At 35.7% G+C, this 21,150-nt stretch overlaps 1 protein-coding gene across 4 annotated transcripts; it reads left to right on the top strand.

Moving 5' to 3' along the window:
• Positions 1 to 6,376: 6,376 nt before the first annotated feature.
• Positions 6,377 to 11,294, top strand: LOC121222600 (uncharacterized). Of its 4 annotated transcripts, none has more exons than XM_041103688.1 (2): positions 6,377 to 8,013; positions 8,220 to 11,294. In XM_041103688.1, exons 1-2 carry the CDS (start codon positions 6,858 to 6,860, stop codon positions 8,261 to 8,263), a joined length of 1,200 nt encoding a protein of 399 aa, XP_040959622.1. In that variant the 5' UTR covers positions 6,377 to 6,857; the 3' UTR covers positions 8,264 to 11,294. The 4 variants fall into 4 exon arrangements, with proteins under 4 accessions (XP_040959622.1, XP_040959623.1, XP_040959621.1 ...); XM_041103689.1 differs by having other exon boundaries at positions 6,667 to 8,013; positions 8,229 to 8,405; XM_041103687.1 differs by having other exon boundaries at positions 6,667 to 8,040; positions 8,229 to 8,405.
• Positions 11,295 to 21,150: the final 9,856 nt, after the last annotated feature.

Raw genomic sequence — 21,150 nt, 5'->3', positions numbered from 1 at the left:
AGTTTGTACGTGGCAGCCATCAATTGGATGTTTAGTTTTGTCTCTTTTGATATGGATCAGAAATCACCTGAAAATGTATGCAACTATATTAAATACGAAATGTCAAATTGTCAATAAAATTAAGTAAATTGCCAAAAAAAGAAGAAAAAAAAGTACTTCATTTTAACAAATTTTTTTCTTAAATTACACACATAAATATATTTTACATAAATAAATTAAATTAAATATTATTTTTAAAATATAACTTCAAAATAAATATTATATTTTTGTTTAAACTACTGTTGTTGACATCAGTGAAATATATTTTATTAATAATAATACACATTAAAATTATATTCATTTACTTGACTAATTTTATGATTTAAATATTATAATTTGTAGCCACTAGCTATGGTTTATTAAAGACTATAAGTAGATCATGAATTCTAGCCTACTTGGGAGTTTAATTTATTAAAAAGAAAATCACCCAAATGTCTACTCTATCTAATAAATAAACCTATGAATTTTTTTTAATTCTCATAGTTGTTTTTAATTAAATCGAAATATATAATAAATCTAAAAATGATGGTCTGTATATAATTTACGATAAATTATTTTATGAATCTTTTCCGCTATATCATCTACGGTTCATTTCCAATTATTTAATAATATTGGGTTCGGGGTTTAAGGTTCAAGAACAGAGTTTAGAGTTCCAAGTTAAGGGTTTTAGGGTTTAGAATAAAACATTACCAAAATTATGTGTCGGCAACATTTTAAATGTTTTTTTTGTCGAAATAGGAAATTGTAATTCAAGAAGTTAAGAATAGGTGTAAGTATTGATTTGTGAAAAATCAATTCGTATGTAATTATGAACATCGTCATCAACCTTTCATTAATAATAATCAACCAACTAATAATTGTCCTAATTACTTTTGACTTTTTTAGCATTACCTATTTGTCATTATGTAAAAATCATCCCATTGATATTTTATTATTGGTAAAATTGTCAACAAAAATATATAAAACCATTATTTAAAAATATTAATAAAATAATAACATATGGCATATGAATATTCTTGTAAAACGTACATAAAAGATTCAATTTTCGAAAATCGTAATAAATTTCTTTCTAGTTTTTTAATAACAATTCGATGTTATTAATAAATGTTATAATAAACGTCGATAATGGTGGTAGAACAATCATAAAGCAATAAAAAGAAAAGAATATACGGATTTTATGTTGGAACCTTTTCGAAGAAAAAACATGGGGAGGAGAGAAGAAATTCACCCATGTTGAAAAACGAATGATACAAGAAGAGTTTTGACTACATGGTTGGAAAACCCTATTCTAATCAAAGTCAAACAGAAGAAGAACAGTTCTATACGGATTCAATTTATATTGTACGGCCTTTCGCCCTACAGATTCTCTTATTTTGCCATTGTATTTATTTCTTAAAAGTGATTGAATCTAAATTTAATGCATTTAAAAAAAACTTAAATCCAAATTAAAATTTTAAATAAAAATAATTTCTTCATGAAATAGTAATTCGAGGTGAAGAATTTGAAAAAAAAAATTAACAGATGAAGCATTGGTCCTATCATTTCTTTTCAAATTTATTTTGCTTTGGTCCTATCATTTATGAACTTTATCTAAATTTATTTTGGTATAAATTTATATATTTTTTTAATTATTAGTTCTATCATATTTTATAATTACATTAAGTGCTGCAACATGATATTTAATGGCAAAAATGCAATAGTTGATATATATATTTCATCTAATTCGCAATTTGACTTGTATTAATGTAATAATTGTTGTAAATATGAAATATGGCAGCAAAATGTAAGAAATAGTTGTGAATAATAAATTAGATAAAACTATACAAAGTATTTTTTTTTATAACGAAGATTCGAACCTAGGTTATTTCTGGGGAAGACGAGTACACCTGGTTAATAGACCACAACTTAGATTCAAACCATACTAGGTTTTTGATAAATTGGTAATTAAGGGTGGATTTGGATGGACGGTAGAGTATGATGCTTTTAGCTTACTTTTTGTCTCACGCTACAGTATCGTTATAGTATCTAATCTCACCGCCACCGTTGTTTTTACACCAACTGCAGATAAACGCACTGTCCATCCAAACCCACCCTAAATTTGAGTCATAAAAGGATTGTTTTATTCCAAGGAGATCAGTCGGCAAGCAATGGAGGATTCTAAAGCCTGCTCTCGTTTTTAAATCATGGGTAATAATCTAATTGATTGAAGACAATTCAACGTTCAAAATTCAAACTGATTGGATAAGTTTCTTTAAGAAAAGAACAGATAATTGTCTGCATATATGAAGGTTGTCGAATAGGTTTGCTAAGCATGAGTTTTGAGTGTTTCTATGGAATTCACGTTGGGAATATTTGTGGGTAGAGTTATCTCTTGTTGCATATGATTTGTTGGAGAGCTATTGTTCACTTGTAAGAGAGACTTTATTTTAGGGAGAGGGAGTGCAAACAATTGTACACCGTGAGATTGCTTTTATCATGACCTTTTGGGTAATAATCTAGGGTTTTAATCATTAAGTGTATGTGATAATTATTTAATGAATCTATTCTCTAATATAGGCTTAATTTGTATAGGTAGAATAATTATTCAAATTGTATAAATATTTTGTGTCATATCTTGCTGATCGAGTCTTAACTCGATTGGCATGTGCATTGTTGCCAATACAGGAGAACGTGTATTCAAGTGCGTTAAAGCGCATTATCCTCCTATTGATGGGTTGAGGAGGGGCTATGGGTAGTTCTAGGGGCGAAGCTAGAACAATTTTTTAGGGGGCGAATGAAATTTTAATTTTTTATAGTCTACATCTTTATAATTTTTAAAGGATTAAATCAATTTTTTATAATTTTAGGGGGCCAAAATGAAATTTTACCTTTACTAATTTAAATTTTTAAAAAAATTTAGAGGGTCTAAATAATAATTTTTCATTTTAGGGGGGCCAGGGCCCATACCAGCCCCATAGATTCGCCTCCGGGTAGTTCTAGACATTGTGTCAAAAAGAGCAGATATGATCAGAATTCAGAATCTATAATGAGATTATTAAAAAAAAAGGTGTTGCAACACTTCTTTCAACAGAAAAAGTGCAACACTTGCAAACTAGTGTGCAATTCCAGTAACAATTTATTCTGGTCGTAGTTATTTGATTGTAGTTGTACTTGTAACCTCTTAAAAAGAAAATATTTATCCAAAATTCAATCCATATCTATTGAATTTGTTAAATTGAAGGAGTAACTTGATCCTTGGGTAGACATTTCGACCATATGAGCTCTAAATGCTGACTGAGTAGGTCGGATTGCTTTAGATCGAGTTAATTAGGATTTTAAATTTTTTTACTCATTTTGGATTTAAATATCATTTGAGTTTGGGCCATTTTGGGTTCAAATCAATTTTTGCGTTCGAGACATTTTATGTTCGAGTTGTTTTGTATCGGGTTAATTTAAATTTTAAAATTTTCAAACCATTTCGGGTTCAAGATCAGGTTCAGGTCATTTGGATTTATTAATCGAATTTTTTTATATTAAATTACTTATTCAAAGCATTTCAGATTCAAACAAGTTCAAACCAAACAAATTGAGTTTGAATTCAATAAACATGTTTGACTCACGAAAATGCACAAAAAAATAGGGCAAAAATGGAAAGAATGGTGGGAGAACCAAAGGATTAAGGGCCCCAAATGGACAGGAATTAAGTTAAATATGGACTTCATGGTCCTTAACTTTACCAACAATATGGTCCCTCTCCCTAAAATGAACATTTAACAATTAACAATGGTCCTTTTTTCAATGAAAGATTAAGACATTTTAACTTCTTTTGTCTACCTTAGATTTCACTTCAAACATCTTGTCCTTTAATCCATCAATCAGTCACTTCTTTTGGTCCTTTTCTTTTTTTAATACCCTTATTATTACTATAAAACAATATTTAATTCTTGAACTTCATAGTTTTTTCGTTTTAATTTTCAAAATTGCTTTTGGATTTACTTTAGTTTCAAAACTTCAATTTTACTAAAGTATGATGATGTGACCGTTTACGATCATGACGTGTCATCATTTGAAGTTTTTTTAAATATATTTAAAATTTTTAGGTGATAATGTGATACAACCTTAAATTATCATGTCATCACAATTTAATGGAATTCAATTTGTTAAACGCTGAGACTAATGTTGACCAAAAAGAAATTAAGGACCAAATTGCAAAATATTACCAAATTCAAGGACTCCATATTGCTTTATCCTTTATTGTTATAAGAACCCCTTCGCAACCCTTAAAAAGAAGAACATAACGCACTTAAATACACTCAAACTCACATACATTTACATTAACAACAATATCTTTATATAATGCAAGCTTTTATTCTTTCTTCATTCTTTATTATTATATTTTAAATTTTGTTTTTTTTCTTTAAAAGTCATATATATTTATATTATTATAATTTTGTTATTGAATTAGTATTGCGAGTTCATATATTAACTCAATTAGAGAGGTATAAAAATTATAAAATAAAAAAAATGAAGTAATAATGATATTTAAGTTTTTTTTAAAATTAATTAAAATTTTAAAAAATAAAGTTTATATTTTTAACCACCGAAATTACTTTTTATCTACTGTTTTTAAAAAACTAAAAATAAATTTATTTTAAAAATTTTTATTATCTTTCACTTGCATTCTTTTTTTTTTTCACACATAAATTGATTTTGTTAATTTCTAACATACATATATTTGCATGTAAGGTAGATACAAGTTTCAAATAAAAATATGTTCAACAAAAAATTCGAATATATTTCAAATGCACTGCATTAATGTTTATTATTTTTAACATATTCATTAGCATATTTTATATATATATATTGTTTGAGTATTTTTCTCTGTCTCTCTAGACGGTGGTGTATTTATATTTATATGATATGAGTATGTTCATTGATATAACATATTAGGTAGGTTCCATATATACAGACGTTTATCTTACTCTAGACCTAACACGCGTTTATACGGTTCCATGCACGTGTAACTTTGCAGGATAGGCCGCGAGCTCAATAAAATTCATCCCAAACCCATTTGGGTAAAGTCAGGAATGTTACAGTTGCGGATCAAAAGTAAAATTTTAGAATGTCAAAAACAAAATTATTATTCTATTAATACTAGCGGGGCCAAGGCTCTTGTGTGTCCTCTTTGTGCTGGATTCAAAGTATAATTAAATGATAATAAATAACACATTGATAATGAAAATATTATTAATAAAATGATTATTATATTATATTATATTATTAATTTCATCGATTTAAAAAATATGAAAAACATTTTCTCAACAAAAAAAAAGGAAAAACATAAATAATATAAACTACTATTTATTACTCAATTTTTTATCTTAATTTCTCAAATAGACATAAGTCAGAGACTATTTATGGAGCGAGGAGTATAACAAAGCCGATGCCTCAAAATCTCGCTTTAATATCGTTAAGCCTATGTTATACTACATTAGTTTTTCTTACCCGCTTTGCACGGGTTAATTGTGTCTATTAATTAATATTTTATTAAATTGTATTGAATTTTTTTTATAAATTTTATTAATAATATGAGAAATAATTTAATAAATTGTATTATTGGACTAACTGTAAAACTTATATTTGAATTTGTAATATAAAATATATTAGTAATTTTTTATAAAAAATAATTATATAGATTTATATTTTATTATATAAATCATACGTAATGATAACTATTAATAAAAAATTATTTTATGTTAATATATTTTTTATTAAATTTTTTTTTCTAATAATATGTTAAATCATTAATATATTTAAAACTGTTTATTTAATTTATTATTTTAGAAGGTTTTTTTTCTATTTTTTTTAAAAACTGTTAATAATTGTTGTAATTATTCTTTGTTATTAACCAATATTTTAATATTTTTTTTCATTTCTTTAAACATCAGTAATGGGTTTTGTATAAACAATTTTAAAAATCATTTAATTATTATAAATGTGTTTTAAAAATATGTTTTAAAAAGTATTTATATGTTTTAGTTCATGGTATAATAATTTTTCAAGCAATAATTCGTTCTATTTCAACCACTACAATAAAAATTTTATGTTTAAAAACAATATTTTAAATTAATTTTTAACCCTAATTGGAATCAGTTTAAAATTTAAAACATTATTATTTAAAATTCAAATTGTATATTTATTATTATTTTTTCTAAAACAATCTTTTGAAAATTACAAATTGATTGGTTTATTAAAAAATTCAGCAATGTTTAAACAATTAGATGCTAAATCTAACAATATTTTAAATAGTGTGTTAACTCTATCCTTTTTGAATGTTAACTCTATCCTTTTTGAAAACATACAATCATATTGGTATTAAGAAAATTGAAGAAATTCTTGTTTGGAATTATTGCATGGAGTGTGCGGAAACGTAGGAACAATGTGATCTTCAATGGTGGAACACGCGAAGTTACGTCTGAGGTTGCTGGTATTCTAGCTTTTGCGAGATCAATTACTATGGCCAACAGAAGAAGGTGTCTGAAGAATGATTAGGAAAGTACTCGGATTTGCAGGCAACCACCGCATAAAGAGTGGTGTAAGCTGAAGACGAATGGGGCTAAGTGTTAGGAATAAAGAATCTGTTAGTTGTTAGGCAGTTGTTATTCTGTTATTCTGTTAATAACCACTGCTAGCTGATATATTACTGCTAACGTACTGCCTATAAATATCCTTGTATATTTTCTTGTTGAAGTATGGAAATGAGTTTACACTCAACATGGTATCAAGAGCCATAGTGTTTCTGGTATAAAATTTTTTTCTCTTCTACGTTGTTTGTATGCATGGCTACAGATGGTAATCCTGCAGATGGTACGCCGCATCATTCCAGCAACTATGGTGCAGAAATTCATCCGTCAGATTCTGGAGGTTCAAGTTTAACTTCTGTTCAGTACTTTGCCAAGCATGACACCATTAAACTCAGCAGTCAGAACTTCTTGCTATGGAAACATCAATTGTTATTGATCCTCGAAGGGTATGGCCTGGAAGGGTTTGTGCTAGGCACCACGATCCCTCCATCTGCGCTAATTTCGGATTCTGATGGTCAGCTTGTTGCAAATCCAACGTTCATTGTTCATCACAAACAAGATAAGTTCTTGGCATCATGGCTTTTATCCATAGTTTCTGATGATATTTTGATACACTTAACCAAAGCTAAAACCAGTTTTGATATTTGGGCTACCATTGAAAGACGATTTGGTGCTAAGTCCAACATCAAGTTATCTAGTATGAGGCATGCCTTATATTCGATCAAGAAAGCCAGTCTTTCAGTCAAAGATTATCTTTCCAAAGTCAAGACTCTAAGTGATGATCTAACTACTGCTGGGATTCCAGTCTCTGAACAGGAACAGATCAGTGTTATCTTGGCCGGCCTTCCCGTTGAGTTTGAGTCTATTCGGGTTCTTGCTACTGCTACTTCCTTGAATATTGATCTTGTCACTGAAATGCTACTCGATTGCGAAGAACGTCAGTTAAGTCAGTTATCTGATGCATCACTACAAGCAAATCTGGTATCCAGTAAGCAACAAAGTAATTCTGAAACTTTGAAACCAAGTTCAGATTCCAATCGTGACACCAATCGTGGACAAAGGGGTCCAGGCCGTGGGAGGTCTCGTGGTCGTGCTCGTGGTTCTGGTCGAGGGTGGTCTCGGTCTAAACCACAATGCCAGTTGTGTGGTAAAATAGGACATTTGGTGCAAACGTGTTACCATCGGTTTGATGAGAACTTTGCTGGTTCTGATTCAAGTTCGGTGATGGCTGTTAACTATCATCAATTTCATGGTGATCCTACAAACTGTTGTTCCTCTCAGAGTTGTTGTCATGCATGCCCCGTCTCCTCACCATCTTCAGTACCTGATCAGATGTGGTACCCAGATTCTAGCGCAACCAACCATATTACTCCAAATGTAAATGGTCTTCAGAATGCTTCGACTTATACAGGTACCAACAAAGTGTCCATGGGCAATGGTGAGTTAGTATCCATTGCTAATACTGGTTCTTCAACTTTTGTAGCTGGTTCTCGATTGTTGCATCTAAAGAACGTACTGCATGTTTCGTCTGTCTGTAAAAATTTACTTTCTGTAGGACAATTTACAAGAGATAATGCAGTCTACTTTGAGTTTCATCCTTTTCTATGCTTTGTGAAGGACATACAGACAGGAATGATCTTACTGGAGGTCCACATGCATAATGGCTTGTATAGATTTGATGTTTCTCCTTCCAGTTCACAACGTCTCCTCTCTACCAAAAGAATCGAGTCTCCTAGTGTCTGCAATGTTCAGATGGCCTTATCTGTTGAAGTCTGGCATGACAGGCTTGGACATCCATGTCCCAGCACTCTTGCACGTGTTCTAAAGTCTTGCGATGTTCCATTCAAGCACGACAAGCTACATTCTGTCTGTACACCTTGTCAGATGGGCAAGGCTCACAAACTGCCGTTTAGCACCTCTCGAATAGTTTATTCAGCTCCGTTTGAGTTAGTAGTATCGGATGTTTTGGGACCTTCCCATGTTACTTCGAATGGTTGTGCTTATTATGTGTCCTTAATAGATATGTACAGTAGATTTACTTGGTTGTACTTTCTCAAATCAAAGAATGAAGTTTTCCACTGTTTTCTTAATTTTCATAAAATGGTTCAAGTACAGTTTGGGGCAACCATCAAAATGTTGCAGACAGATGGAGGGGGTGAGTATCGATCCTTGACCAACACTCTGACTACTCTGGGAATTCAACATCGGGTAATATGCCCGCACACGTTAGAACAGAACGGAGTAGCTGAACGCAGGCACCGTCACATAGTTGATATGGGACTAGCATTGCTAGCTCGTGCTTCAATGCCGTTAGAATATTGGTTGTCTGCCTTCTCGCATGCAGTCCATCTTATCAACAGGTTACCAACACCTGTCTTGGAGCACAAAACTCCCTATGAAAGATTGTTTAAAGCTAGACCAGACTACTCTCAGCTGAAGGTTTTCGGGAGCGCTTGTTTTCCATACCTCCGACCTTTTCAGTAACATAAGCTCCAGTTTCGGTCACAACAGTGCGTATTTCTTGGATTAAGTTCTAACCAGAAGGGGTACAGATGTCTGGCTCCAGATGGCCGAATTTATGTCTCAAGACATGTGGTGTTCAATGAGACACTATTTCCGTTTCAGAATGGGTTTGTCTCGTCAAGGATTGACACGAGTGCCAGGTTCTGTCGTCACCAATCTGTTATCCCGATAGTTCCCTCGAGTGACCCGTTGGTCTCAATACCAGTGCATGCACCTGAAGCTCCCACACAGTCTTTACGGTGTCATCAGTCCCCCAGTTCTAGGTCTGTCCACAGGGGTTCGGATAATGTGGTCGACTCAACCATGTCTCCATCTGCTGTACAGGTATTCCCTACTACCAACAGACACCCCATGTGCACTCGGTCAAAGAATGGAATCTTCAAGCCTAAAGTCTTTTCCACTATTGTTGAAGAGAAGGAACCAATCACGATTGATGAGGCGTTCAAAAGCACCGCTTGGACTGCAGCAGCACATGCTGAGTATCAAGCATTGCTGGCAAACAAAACGTGGGACCTTGTCACGTTACCTGAAGGGCGTCGAGCAGTAGGGTGCAAATGGATCTTCAGAGTTAAACGTCATGTTGATGGGATAGTCGCTCGCTACAAGGGTCGGTTGGTGGTCAAAGGTTATTTACAGGAAACAGGCGTTGATTTTTTCGAGACCTTCTGTCCAGTGATCAAGCCAACGATGATCAGAGTGATCTTGTCTCTCGCAGTATCTCGAGGGTGGCATCTCAGACAAATCGATGTGAACAATGCGTTTCTGAATGGAGACCTGGATGAAGAAATATATATGACTCAACCACTAGGGTTTGAGCAACACTCGGCTGATGGGAGACCTCTTATTTGCAGGTTGCGAAAGGCACTCTATGGGTTAAAACAGGCCCCTCGTGCGTGGTTTCAGAAGCTACGAGACTTCCTGGTAGCTACTAATTTTATTGCATCTAAGGCTGATAGTTCCCTTTTCATTCGACAAGAAGGATCTCAAGTGCTTTATGTTCTCATATATGTTGATGATATAATAATTACAGGCACTAACTCTTCTGCTATAGACGAGTTTGTAAAAAGTCTTGATGTTCAATTTTCCTTGAAAGATTTGGGTCCTCTAAATTACTTTCTTGGGATCGAAGTAACATACACTTCGAGTGGCGTTTTTCTCAGCCAGAAGAAGTACATGCTGGAGCTACTTCGACGAGCTTCCATGGACACATCCAATCCCTCTCCTACGCCAATGGTAACTACATGTAAATTGACGGTTAATGAAGGGGATCCAATAGAAAATGAGAGTATGTTCAGGAGTATTGTGGGAGCCCTACAGTATGTGGTCATAACAAGACCAGATATTGCGTTTTCAGTCAACAAGGTATGTCAATACATGCACAATCCTCTCGATACACACTTCAAAGCTATAAAATGGATTCTGATATACCTACGAGGGACACTAGATTATGGACTACAGTTCACTCGCAACTCCAAACTTCCTCTTGAGGGCTACTCTGATGCAAGTTGGGGTTCAGACATTGATGACAGACGATCAACATCGGGGTTTTGTGTTTTCTTCGGTGGGAATCCAATCTCTTGGAGCTCCAGGAAGCAAAAAGTAGTATCGAGATCCACAGCAGAGGCCGAATATCGCAGCTTAGCTCATGTTACTGCAGAAATAGCATGGATTCGATCGTTGCTGATAGAACTTGGTATTGAGGTTCGTAGCAAGACATTGGTTTGGTGTGACAGTTCTGCTGCCATTGCTGTAGCAAACAATCCGGTCATGCATTCTAAGTTCAAACACGTAGAGCTAGACTTATTTTTGTAAGGGAAAAGGTGGTGAATGGCTTGCTGCAAGTTGGTCACGTCTCTGGCCAAGAGCAAGTGGCCGATGTTTTGACCAAACCATTATCAGCAGGGCAGTTTGAAAAATTCAGAAAGAAACTTCAAGTAATTCCCATGGAAAGTCGTGATATATAGCAGCAAGAACAAATCTCATACAGGAACGAAGGAAGTCAAGATGCATGGGCCATGTTAGGAATAAAGAATCTGTTAGTTGTTAGGCAGTTGTTATTCTGTTATTCTGTTAATAACCACTGCTAGCTGATATATTACTGCTAACGTACTGCCTATAAATATCCTTGTATATTTTCTTGTTGAAGTATGGAAATGAGTTTACAGTCAACACTAAGCACTTATTGACAGGTACAACCTCAGTTGGTGGGTTGTTTCAAGACCACAAAGGTAAATGGATTACTGAGTATAGTAGAAATATTGGTATATGTTCTGTAGTTGATGTAGAGCTTTGAGTTATCATGGATGGTTTGGATATAGCATGAAGGAGATGAATAAAACAACTAATGGTGGAGAGTGACAGCTTAGTTGCAATGAATATAATTAGTGGTCAATCCGAGGAGGTTGGGTTGAATTTGGTGTGAATCATCAGAGAACAATTAGTAAGGAATTGACACATAAATGTATCATATACTCCACGCTCAATGAATACGATTACAGACTCTAAATTCGAGCAATACTTATTACACATGCCTTTACTTAATTCGAGCAAAATTTTCTGGGATGGTAAATTCTAATAACTTTTGCCAAAATGTTAAACGTTATGAAGTTTACATATGTTTTTTTAAGTAATAATTTTTATCAAATCACTCCTAAAATTTGATTTAAATAATTAAAAAATTAATATTGTTATTTTCAGGTACTAAAATATATAATTTTTGTCAAATGTAGATACCACATTGAATAGAAAAACATAAATACCATTATTAGAAAAAAAATATCAAATGGTGTATTAGAGAGTAATTTAAAAAAATAAATTTTTAATATTTTTCAATCGAGTTAACATTCAATTTACTTGCAACGCTAAATTCAATCATGAGTTTTAAATTAGTATATATATATGTAATATGTTGGAGATAGACTCGAATTAACGACGAACAAGAACGTATATAGAAAATTGGGCACAAATATTTACGTGGAAAAACTCCTTCAATAAAAAGGAAAAAATCACGGGAAAAAGAAGACTTCACTAATGAGCAAATAATCAAAGAGTACAAGATGAAAAAAATTCTAAAACAAACACTAATCCCGAATGTTGCGTTATGATCACCTATTTTATGGTTGTTATGGCCTATTTATAGACTAAAATTATAAGATTAATTTGACTGAAGTATCTTTGGAGTAATTAGAGTTCAACTAGGATAAAATAACATAATTTAACTAAGAGAATAAACTCATTTATGTGGAGAACACGTTGCGTCGTTGTGACGTTATATGTCTTCTTGTCAAGACACCGTCATGGTGATGTCTTCTGTCACATCGTCACAATATCGATTCTGATTCTAGTTTGACAAAAAAAAAACGAGATATACTCCAATATATATAATGTTTCTTAGTTAATTAAGGATTATGAAAAAGCAAAAAGGTTGCTGAGGAGAGAAATCAAATTAATTAACTCTAGAAATGGTAATTACTACAAATTGCAAGTTAATATGATGTGAAATAAAATCTTTCCCTTGTTTAGTATGAGCATCTAAGGTCTAATGGTATAACATAATTTTCAACTTTGAATTAAGTCATCAATTTTAACTACTAATTAAGCAAAGTTTTTTTCTTTAACCCAACCCAAAAAAAAGTAAAAGGGGGGTTCCAAAAGCAAAATCATCCTTTTTAAGGCATAAAGTTTAAGGTCCCTAACTTCACTACATGTATCAACAATTCTCACCAATCAACCTAATAAAAATAGGATTTTTCAAACATAATTTTTATTATGTTGTAAGTAATTGAATCTCAATGAAATAATTGGTACCTAGTTAATTACTTGATGTTTTGATGTCGGCAGTTGAAAATAAAATTTAAACTACGATCCCTTCTTGCACGAATTTTAATTAAAATTATTTAGTTAAATTAAAATTTATATAAGAAACCCTCTTATTTCGAGATAATCAAAACGAAAAGGTCATGTCCCGTAAGTTAGGACAGGACATTCCGAATTCTCGAAAATAAAATTGCTCCTTATTTAATTAAAAAAAGGAAAAAAAGAAATAGGACTAGATTGAAAACCGCCTAAAAAGCGGAAGGACTAGGGTAGAAATTATACCCTAGTCGCTAAAACGCGCAGATCATACCAGGAAATCGGGTTAGCTTTAAAACGATGCCATTTTGGGCGTTTGAGGCCAGTCCCAAAACGACACCGTTTTAGGGGCCTATAAAAGTAAAAAATTTCAGAAAAAAATTATTTCAACTATGTTTAAAAAAAAACTCATTTTCCCTATTTTTTTGAAACACACCCCAAGGTTTGGCAATAGGGTCGTCGTCTCCCCGTCGTGGTCCACCGTGGCCATCAATCATCGACGACAGTGACCATCGCCTCCGGTGGCTGAAAAAGTCCCATTTTTTATTTTTTTTCTCTTTTTAAAAAAAATTTAAACCCTTTTGAGCCCTAACCTGAAGGCAATGCCTTCTATCAGCAAAAGAATAAAAAAAGAGACCCTCGACTTGTTTCATGCCGTTCGGGCCCTACTCTGTCGAAGCCTAGGCCGAACTTGACGTCAAAGAAAGCCTTCGAGAACAAGGAGATGTGAAGTTGTCATGGGTTGGGGATGGGAGCACGCAACCATGACAAACTTGTGCGACGCAACGTATTTGAGGGAGGTCATTTGGCCCAACCAAACTGGCCCGTTGCCTGGAGAGATTAAAAAGCCCATCTCAAGAGCCTGATAAATATGGAAAGTGATCCAAGAAGAGATGATTATGTAATCTTAGAGTTCTAATTGTATACAGCTTTTAATTGTGTAATCTTAGAGTTCTAATTGGATACAGCTTTTAATTGTAGCCATTGATGTACTTTGATTTACACCGTTGATTTTAGGGAGGCTCAACTATAAATAGAGACCTCTTTGCTCATTGTAATTCATTCAGTTATCAATAAGAATTTTGAGAGTATTCACTCAAACTTTTCTCTCAAGTGTTCTTACTTTCCCGTGGCTTTCGTTCATCTTTCAAGGTTTGTTCTTGCTTCGTTCTTCTGCTGTTCTTGGTGAAAGCAGTGAGGGAATTACCTTGAATCATTTATCATTGCAAGTTAGGATGACTTAAGCATTTTTTAGCAAAGAAGCTACCTAAGGCTACACGGATCGTGTGGAAAAAAACCTAAGCCCGTGACAGCTGGTATCCGAGCCAAGGTTTGAAGCCACCGTTGAAAGATGTCGAAAGAAGTTAAGTGAATAGAGACCCGTAGGAGGGCAAGAAAAGCTAGTCGCTCGAGGGACATATTGTTAGCTTTAGAGGATCGTGTCGTCACTCTCGAGAATTCCATGGGGGATATCAAGGAGAGGATTGATGATGTCGATGATAAGCTCCATGATGGATTGCAGTCCATGCAGGAGCAACTCAAAGTGTATGTGACGGATAATATGGAACGACTGGTAGAGATGATGCCATTGAGGCTATGGTGGCGGCCTTGAAAGGGGAGATTGCGGAGCTCAAGGGTGAACTCACAATCTACAAGGCTGCTTTGGGCAATGGTGGGTTAGTTGTTGTCGTACCCAAGCCCAATATTGATGTTCCCAAGCCCAAGGAGTTCAAGGGAACAAGGTCCGCAAGAGATGTGGACAACTTTTTATGGGGAATCGAGCAATACTTCTGTGCCAAATGTATCATAAAGGATGTTACTAAGGTAACTACTGCTGCGATATATTTATCTGACGGTTATTTGTTGTGGTGGCGTCGTCAGTCCACTGATGTGAAACATAGTGGGACCGAAATCGAAACATGGGAGGAGTTTCAATGTGAGTTCAAAGCATAGTTTTACCCAGAGTATGCTAAGGATGAGGCTCGGGTAAAGTTGCGTCGACTTGCGCAACAAGGCACTGTGATGGAGTATGTGCAGAAGTTTAGTGAACTTATGCTCCAAATCTCAGATATGGGGGAGAAAGAGACATTCTTTTCCTTCATGGACGGATTAAAACTGTGGGCGAAGTAAGAGTTGCAACGCCGAGGAGTTCAAGAACTCACCAAGGCTATGTCAGTAACAGAATCGCTTGCTGAATTTAGAGGGAAGAAAGATAATCCCAATTATTCTAATCCCAGATTTAATCAAAAGGGTAATAGTGGGGGAGATAAAGAAAGGCCCACTAGGAACGGCAATGGTAAGAAGCCTTGGGACAAGAGAAAGAGTGGGCCTATAAGTTACTTTCACTGTGATGGTCCACATATGATCAATGGCTACCCAAAGAAGGCCGCTCTCACGACTATGAAAGCAAAGGGGGAGTCCGATGTGGAGGATAACAATCTTGGTTCGATACTAGGGGGTGTCAAAGATAGAATGAGCCATGGTTTGATGTTTGTAGATATTATTATGGCCGGTAGAAAATTGAATGCCCTCGTTGACACAGGCGCTTTTGATTTGTTCATATCTAAGGAGGCTGCTGGTAAACTGGGCCTCAAGATAGATAATGAAGTGGGTCAGATCAATACAGTGAACTCAGAAAGTGTTCTAATCTAGGGGGTTGCAAAGGGAGTGGATCTTCAGCTCGGTAAATGGTCGGGGAAGGTATCCATTAAGGTAATACCACTTGATGATTATGATTTTGTGGTTGGACTAAGCTTCCTTGATCAGGTTAATGCTCTTATTGCCCCTTCGAGCAATTACATGGTGATTTCGGACGCGAAACATCAATGCATTGTGAAAGTGAGAATGAAAAGAAGCTTTGAGGGAAAAACACTGTCAGCAAGTCAGTTTGCTAAAGGTGTACATAGAAATGAAGTCTCATATTTAGCCACATTGAAGATCGAAGAGACCGCTGAGTCTGTTAGTGAGACCTCGAAAGAAGTGGGTCAATTGTTGCAATCATCTCGAGATGTAATGCCTGAACAGTTTCCTAAAAGTTTGCCACCCAAGAGGGAGGTGGACCATAAAATCGAGTTAGTGTCCAATGTGGTACCGCCAGCAAGGGCCCCCTATCGTATGTCTCCGCCAGAATTAGAGTTGCGGAAACAATTGAAGGAACTTTTGGATGCGAGATTCATTAGACCATCTAATCCACATACGGTGCGCCAGTGTTGTTCTAAAAAAAACATGATGGGTCCTTAAGAATGTGCATCGATTATAGAGCTCTAAACAATATCACTGTGAAGACTATGTACCATGTTCCTCTTATTGCAAATTTGTTTGATCAGCTTGGTAGTGCAAGATGGTTTACTAAGTTAGATCTGAGATCGGGGTATCATCAAGTTCGGATAGCCGAGGGGGATGAACCAAAGACAGCTTGTGTGACACGGTAAGATTCGTATGAATTCCTTGTGATGCCTTTCGAACTCACGAATGCCCCAGCTACATTCTGCACCCTAATGAATAAGGTACTTCAACCATTTCTTGATTGTTTTGTGGTTGTTTACCTTGATGATATTGTGGTGTATAGCAAGTCTCTTGAAGAGCACATGAGACACTTGAGGGAGGTGTTCCAAACTTTGAGGGAAAATGAGTTGTTCATCAATGAGGAGATATGCTCATTTTCCAACAAGAGGTGTCATTCCTAGGCCACATTGTGGGAGGTGGTAAGATCCAAATGGATAAGAGCAAGGTTCGAGCCATTTCAGAGTGGGAGCCTCTAACCAAGGTAACGGAGTTGAGATCTTTCCTTGGGTTGGCAAATTACTATCGACGCTTTGTCGAAGGCTACTCTAGAATTACCACTCCCTTGACGGACATGTTGAAAAAAAGGAAGATATGGGATTGGAATCCGGAATGTGAGAAGGCCTTTAATAAATTGAAGCAAGAAATGACGAAGGAACCCGTACTTGCCTTACCAGATTTTGCGAAGCCTTATGAGGTACGCACGGATGCATCAGATTATGCTATTGGGGGAGTACTGATGCAAGATGGACACCTAATTACTTTCAAGAGGCGAAAGCTTAATGAGATATACCGCAGATATACGGTCCAAGAGAAAAAGATTACTGCGGTAGTACACTGCTTGCGCACATGGAGACATTATCTATTGGATTTCAGGTTCGTGGTTCTTACCGATAATGTTACCAATAGTTATTTTCTAACCCAGAAAAAGTTATCTCCCAAGCAGGCTCTTTGGCAGGTTTTACTAGCAGAGTTTGATTTTACAATGGAATATAAACCAGGAAGTGCCAACATTGTGGCTGATGCACTCAATCGAAAGATGGAATTTGCAGTAATTAGTCAACCTGATGGTTCTTTGTTAGAACGCATTCGAGAGGGATTGTCCCATGATCCGACAGCCAAAAATTTGATTGAGCTTGCCAAGGAGGGAAAAACGAGAAGATTTTAGCTTGATTAGGAGCTGTTATACACTCATGGGCACCGCCTCTATGTGCCCTATTATGGGAAACTCCGTAAGGAAGTCATGAAGGAGTGTCATGACTCGAAATGGGCCGGCAATCCAGGGATGCATCGCACTATGGCCCTTTTGGAGGATCGTTATTACTGGCCTCACATGGGTGCTGATGTGAAAACCTATGTAAAAACTTGTCCAGTGTGCCAACAAGACAAGGTTGAGTTAAAGACTCCAGCCGGTTTGGTTCAACCCTTGCCAGTTCCGGAAAGGTCATGGGAGAGTTTATCCATGGATTTTATTATTGGTTTGCCTAAGTCTGACGGGTTTACTAGTATTCTTGTTTTTGTGGACAGGTTTTCAAAGTATGCGACATTTACTTCGGTGACCAAGGAGAGCCCTGCTGAGGAAGCAGCTCGGTTGTTCTTTAGACACGTGGTGAAATATTGGGGAGTGCCACTGTCTATTATCAATGATCGAGATGGACGATTTACGGGCCTGTTCTGGACGGAGTTGTTCAAGTCAATGGGCTCAGATTTGAACTTCTCCACGAGCATGCATCCACAAACCGATGGGCAAACTGGACGAGTAAATGCATTGTTGGAGGCATATCTTCGACACTACGTGAGTGCCACACAAATAGATTAACCAAAGTTGTTGGATGTGGCCCAATTTTTATACAACTTGCAGTGAAGTGGGGCCACGAATCAAAGTCCATTTGAAATAGTGACGGGTCAACAGCCACTCACACCCAACGCTATTGTGACCCATTATACAAGACCAAATCTGGCAGCCTATTGATTCGCAAAAGATTGGCAAGAGAAGAATGACTTGGCTAGAGCTTGTTTACACAAGGCTAGTAAGCGTAGCAAGAAGTGGGCCGATCAAAACCGGAGGGATGTGCAATTTCAAGTGGGTGACTCAGTCCTTGCTAAATTACACTTGATTTTGCGATATACTGGCTTGCACAAAGGTCTCGTGCGAAGGTATGAGGTGTCGTTTAAAGTTGTGAAGAGAGTAGGCAATGTGGCCTACAAGCTTGAGTTGCCAGCAAAACTTAAAGTCCACCGGTCTTCCATGTAAGCATGCTTAAGCCATTTCATGGGGATCAAGAAGATCCAAATCGAGGCAAGTCCGAACGAGCACCGATGGGGGTAAAGGTGTCATACGATCGTGAAGTCAAAACATTGAGGCAGATCGGGTAATTAGACAAAAGTACCACTGACCACGGCATGAGTACTTAGTTCGATGGAAGGGACTTCCTGATAGTGAAGCAAGTTGGGAACCTGCCGAGGCATTGTGGCAGTTCCAGGGAAGATTGACCAGTTCCATAAGGAGGATGCGACGAGGGCGTCGCTAGAACAAGTGGGGAGAATGTCATGGGTTGCGGATAAGAGCACGCAACCATGACAAACTTATGCGACCCAACGTATTTGAGGGGGGTCGTTTGGCCCAACTAAACTGGCCCGTTGCCTGGGGAGATTAAAAGCCCATCTCAAGAACCTGATAAATATGGAAAGTGATCCAAGAAGAGATGATTATGTAATCTTAGAGTTCTAATTGTATACAGCTTTTAGTTGTGTAATCTTAGAGTTCTAATTGTATACTGCTTTTAATTGTAGCCATTGATGTACTTTGATTTACATCGTTGATTTTAGGGAGGCTCAACTATAAATAGAGATCTCTTTGCTCATTGTAATTCATTCAGTTATCAATAAGAATTTTGAGAGTATTCACTCAAACTTTTCTCTTAAGTGTTCTTGCTTTCCCGTGTCTTTCGTTCATCTTTTAAGGTTCGTTCTTGCTTCGTTCTTCTGCTGTTCTTGGTGAAAGCAATGAGGGAATTACCTTGAATCCTTTATCGTTGCAAGTTAGGCTGACTTAGGCGTTTTTGAGCAAAGAAGCTGCCTAAGGCCGCACGGATCGCGTGGAAAAAAACCTAAGTCCGTGACAAAGTGACTTAGGTAAAGAACTGATTTTTATCTTTTATTTATTATTTCTTTGAAAATAAAATAAAAATAATAATAACAGGAGAAATCACCTTCGTTTTTTCTTTTAATGCTTTTTGCTCTTCTTTTTTTTTGCATTTTTTCTTGATTGTTTTTCTCCGTCCAAACAATACATAAAAGTCGTGGCTTTTATAGTCAAATTACACTCTCTTTTTTTTTACTTTTTTTCTACTGTTTCTATTGTTATTTCTTGCATGTTGTGCTTCTGTCATTGTTCTTTCTTTTTTGCAGGTGTCCCTAGCTGATAGCAGCGATTGGCAGACGAGGTGTCAAGCCTCGAGTGACAAAACCACTGGCATAGTGGAGGCGGCGGCACGCAGAAACCCTAGGGTTTGTGATTTTTCTGCAGACAGTTCAAGTTTTTAGGCTTATCAGGCTTTGGGCTTGTAAATTGGGTAGTGTATTGGGTTTGGTTGTATCCTGGGCTTTTGGGTTTTTTATTTGGGCCATTTGAGCTTGTGAATTTGGACTGACATCTTTGTAATTGGAAATTTCATTTATTTATTTATTTGTTTGTTGTTTGAGCCGGACAAAATTGGGTTATTACAATGGACATGAAGAATATCAAAAACAAATATTAGTATCGGTGTGGAAATTTAAATTTTATTTTAATCCCATAATAAAACTATAACCTAAATTAAAACTAAGGGTTTTAATAGGTAAAGTTAATAGACTAATGGCTTATTTAACAAGAAAAACCCTCGCTAGATCATTTTTGCTAAACCACCTTTACTTAGTGAACACATCTTTAATCTAAAACGTCACATCATTACTACTACAATAAAACAAGTAAATAAAATATAACTTTACTATTAGTGAACCTATAGGACGTGTGGAACTCCTTTGTTCCGCATATATAAGCCTAACCAAGACACCAAAGAAGGGTGAGTAAGAGAGAAGAATCGAGACACTTAACTCCATCTAGATCAATCCCTCCAAACAACCATCGATCCAATCCCCAAAAACAGTGACTCTCTACTCTAGCAAAGGGTAAATTGCTACCGTCACATTCATCTCCTCCTCCTGGTTGATTTTACCTGTCAACAACTATATTTTTTTTTTCACTTCAAATTTGTGTCCTTTTGGCATTAAAGATTTAAACCCAAAACCATTCACTTCAATGAGATTTTATTAAATCAATTTAACCATTAATTCAACCTACAACATTTAAACTTCTAGTCTATATTAGATGCATTCAAACTACTAACCAATGCCTTTAATAGCGAAAGTTGGCAACTTAATTATATCGTAATCTATCGACTTATAATTATTACTTTTTTCTAAAACTTTCTCTTATTCTATTTCTAGGTAGTATATTGTTCGGAAGAAAAAGGATTCGATGTAACTTAGTTTAGATATATTGTCATCTCTTTCAAGTTTCATCAATTCCACAGGCTTCCCTATCATAATGATGTTAGGGCGAATCTAGAAATCCATATTATTATATTTTTACCCTTTTAATAGTTTATATATACAATGACAAAATGATAATTTCATATAGCGAAGTAGGGCGGGATGAGACAAGTAATTGTCATAATCGCTCCATACCACAAAAGAAAAAATCCACCTTGCTCCGTCTCGCATCTACTTTTCCAAAAACAAAGTTTGCTCCATTCAAAGTGGATTGATTCGAAATTTATCGGGCAGTTGGGCTTTGTCATTCTTAACTATAAAGGCTTGAGTTTAAATCCTATCATCATGTGTATATTTT

This window comes from Gossypium hirsutum, chromosome D10, assembly GCF_007990345.1.
Source record: "Gossypium hirsutum isolate 1008001.06 chromosome D10, Gossypium_hirsutum_v2.1, whole genome shotgun sequence".
Lineage (NCBI taxonomy): Eukaryota > Viridiplantae > Streptophyta > Magnoliopsida > Malvales > Malvaceae > Gossypium > Gossypium hirsutum.
Note: the sequence above shows the minus strand (reverse complement) of the source record. Positions and strands in the feature narration are given on the sequence as shown.

Bases quoted from the DNA above. Each gene is read 5' to 3' on its own strand.
- LOC121222600 (XM_041103686.1), top strand. From the start codon at position 6,858: ATGGCTACAGATGGTAATCCTGCAGATGGTACGCCGCATCATTCCAGC. The intron at 8,041-8,219 runs GTGAGTTAGTAT...TGCTTTGTGAAG, and splicing joins CAAAGTGTCCATGGGCAATG to GACATACAGACAGGAATGAT.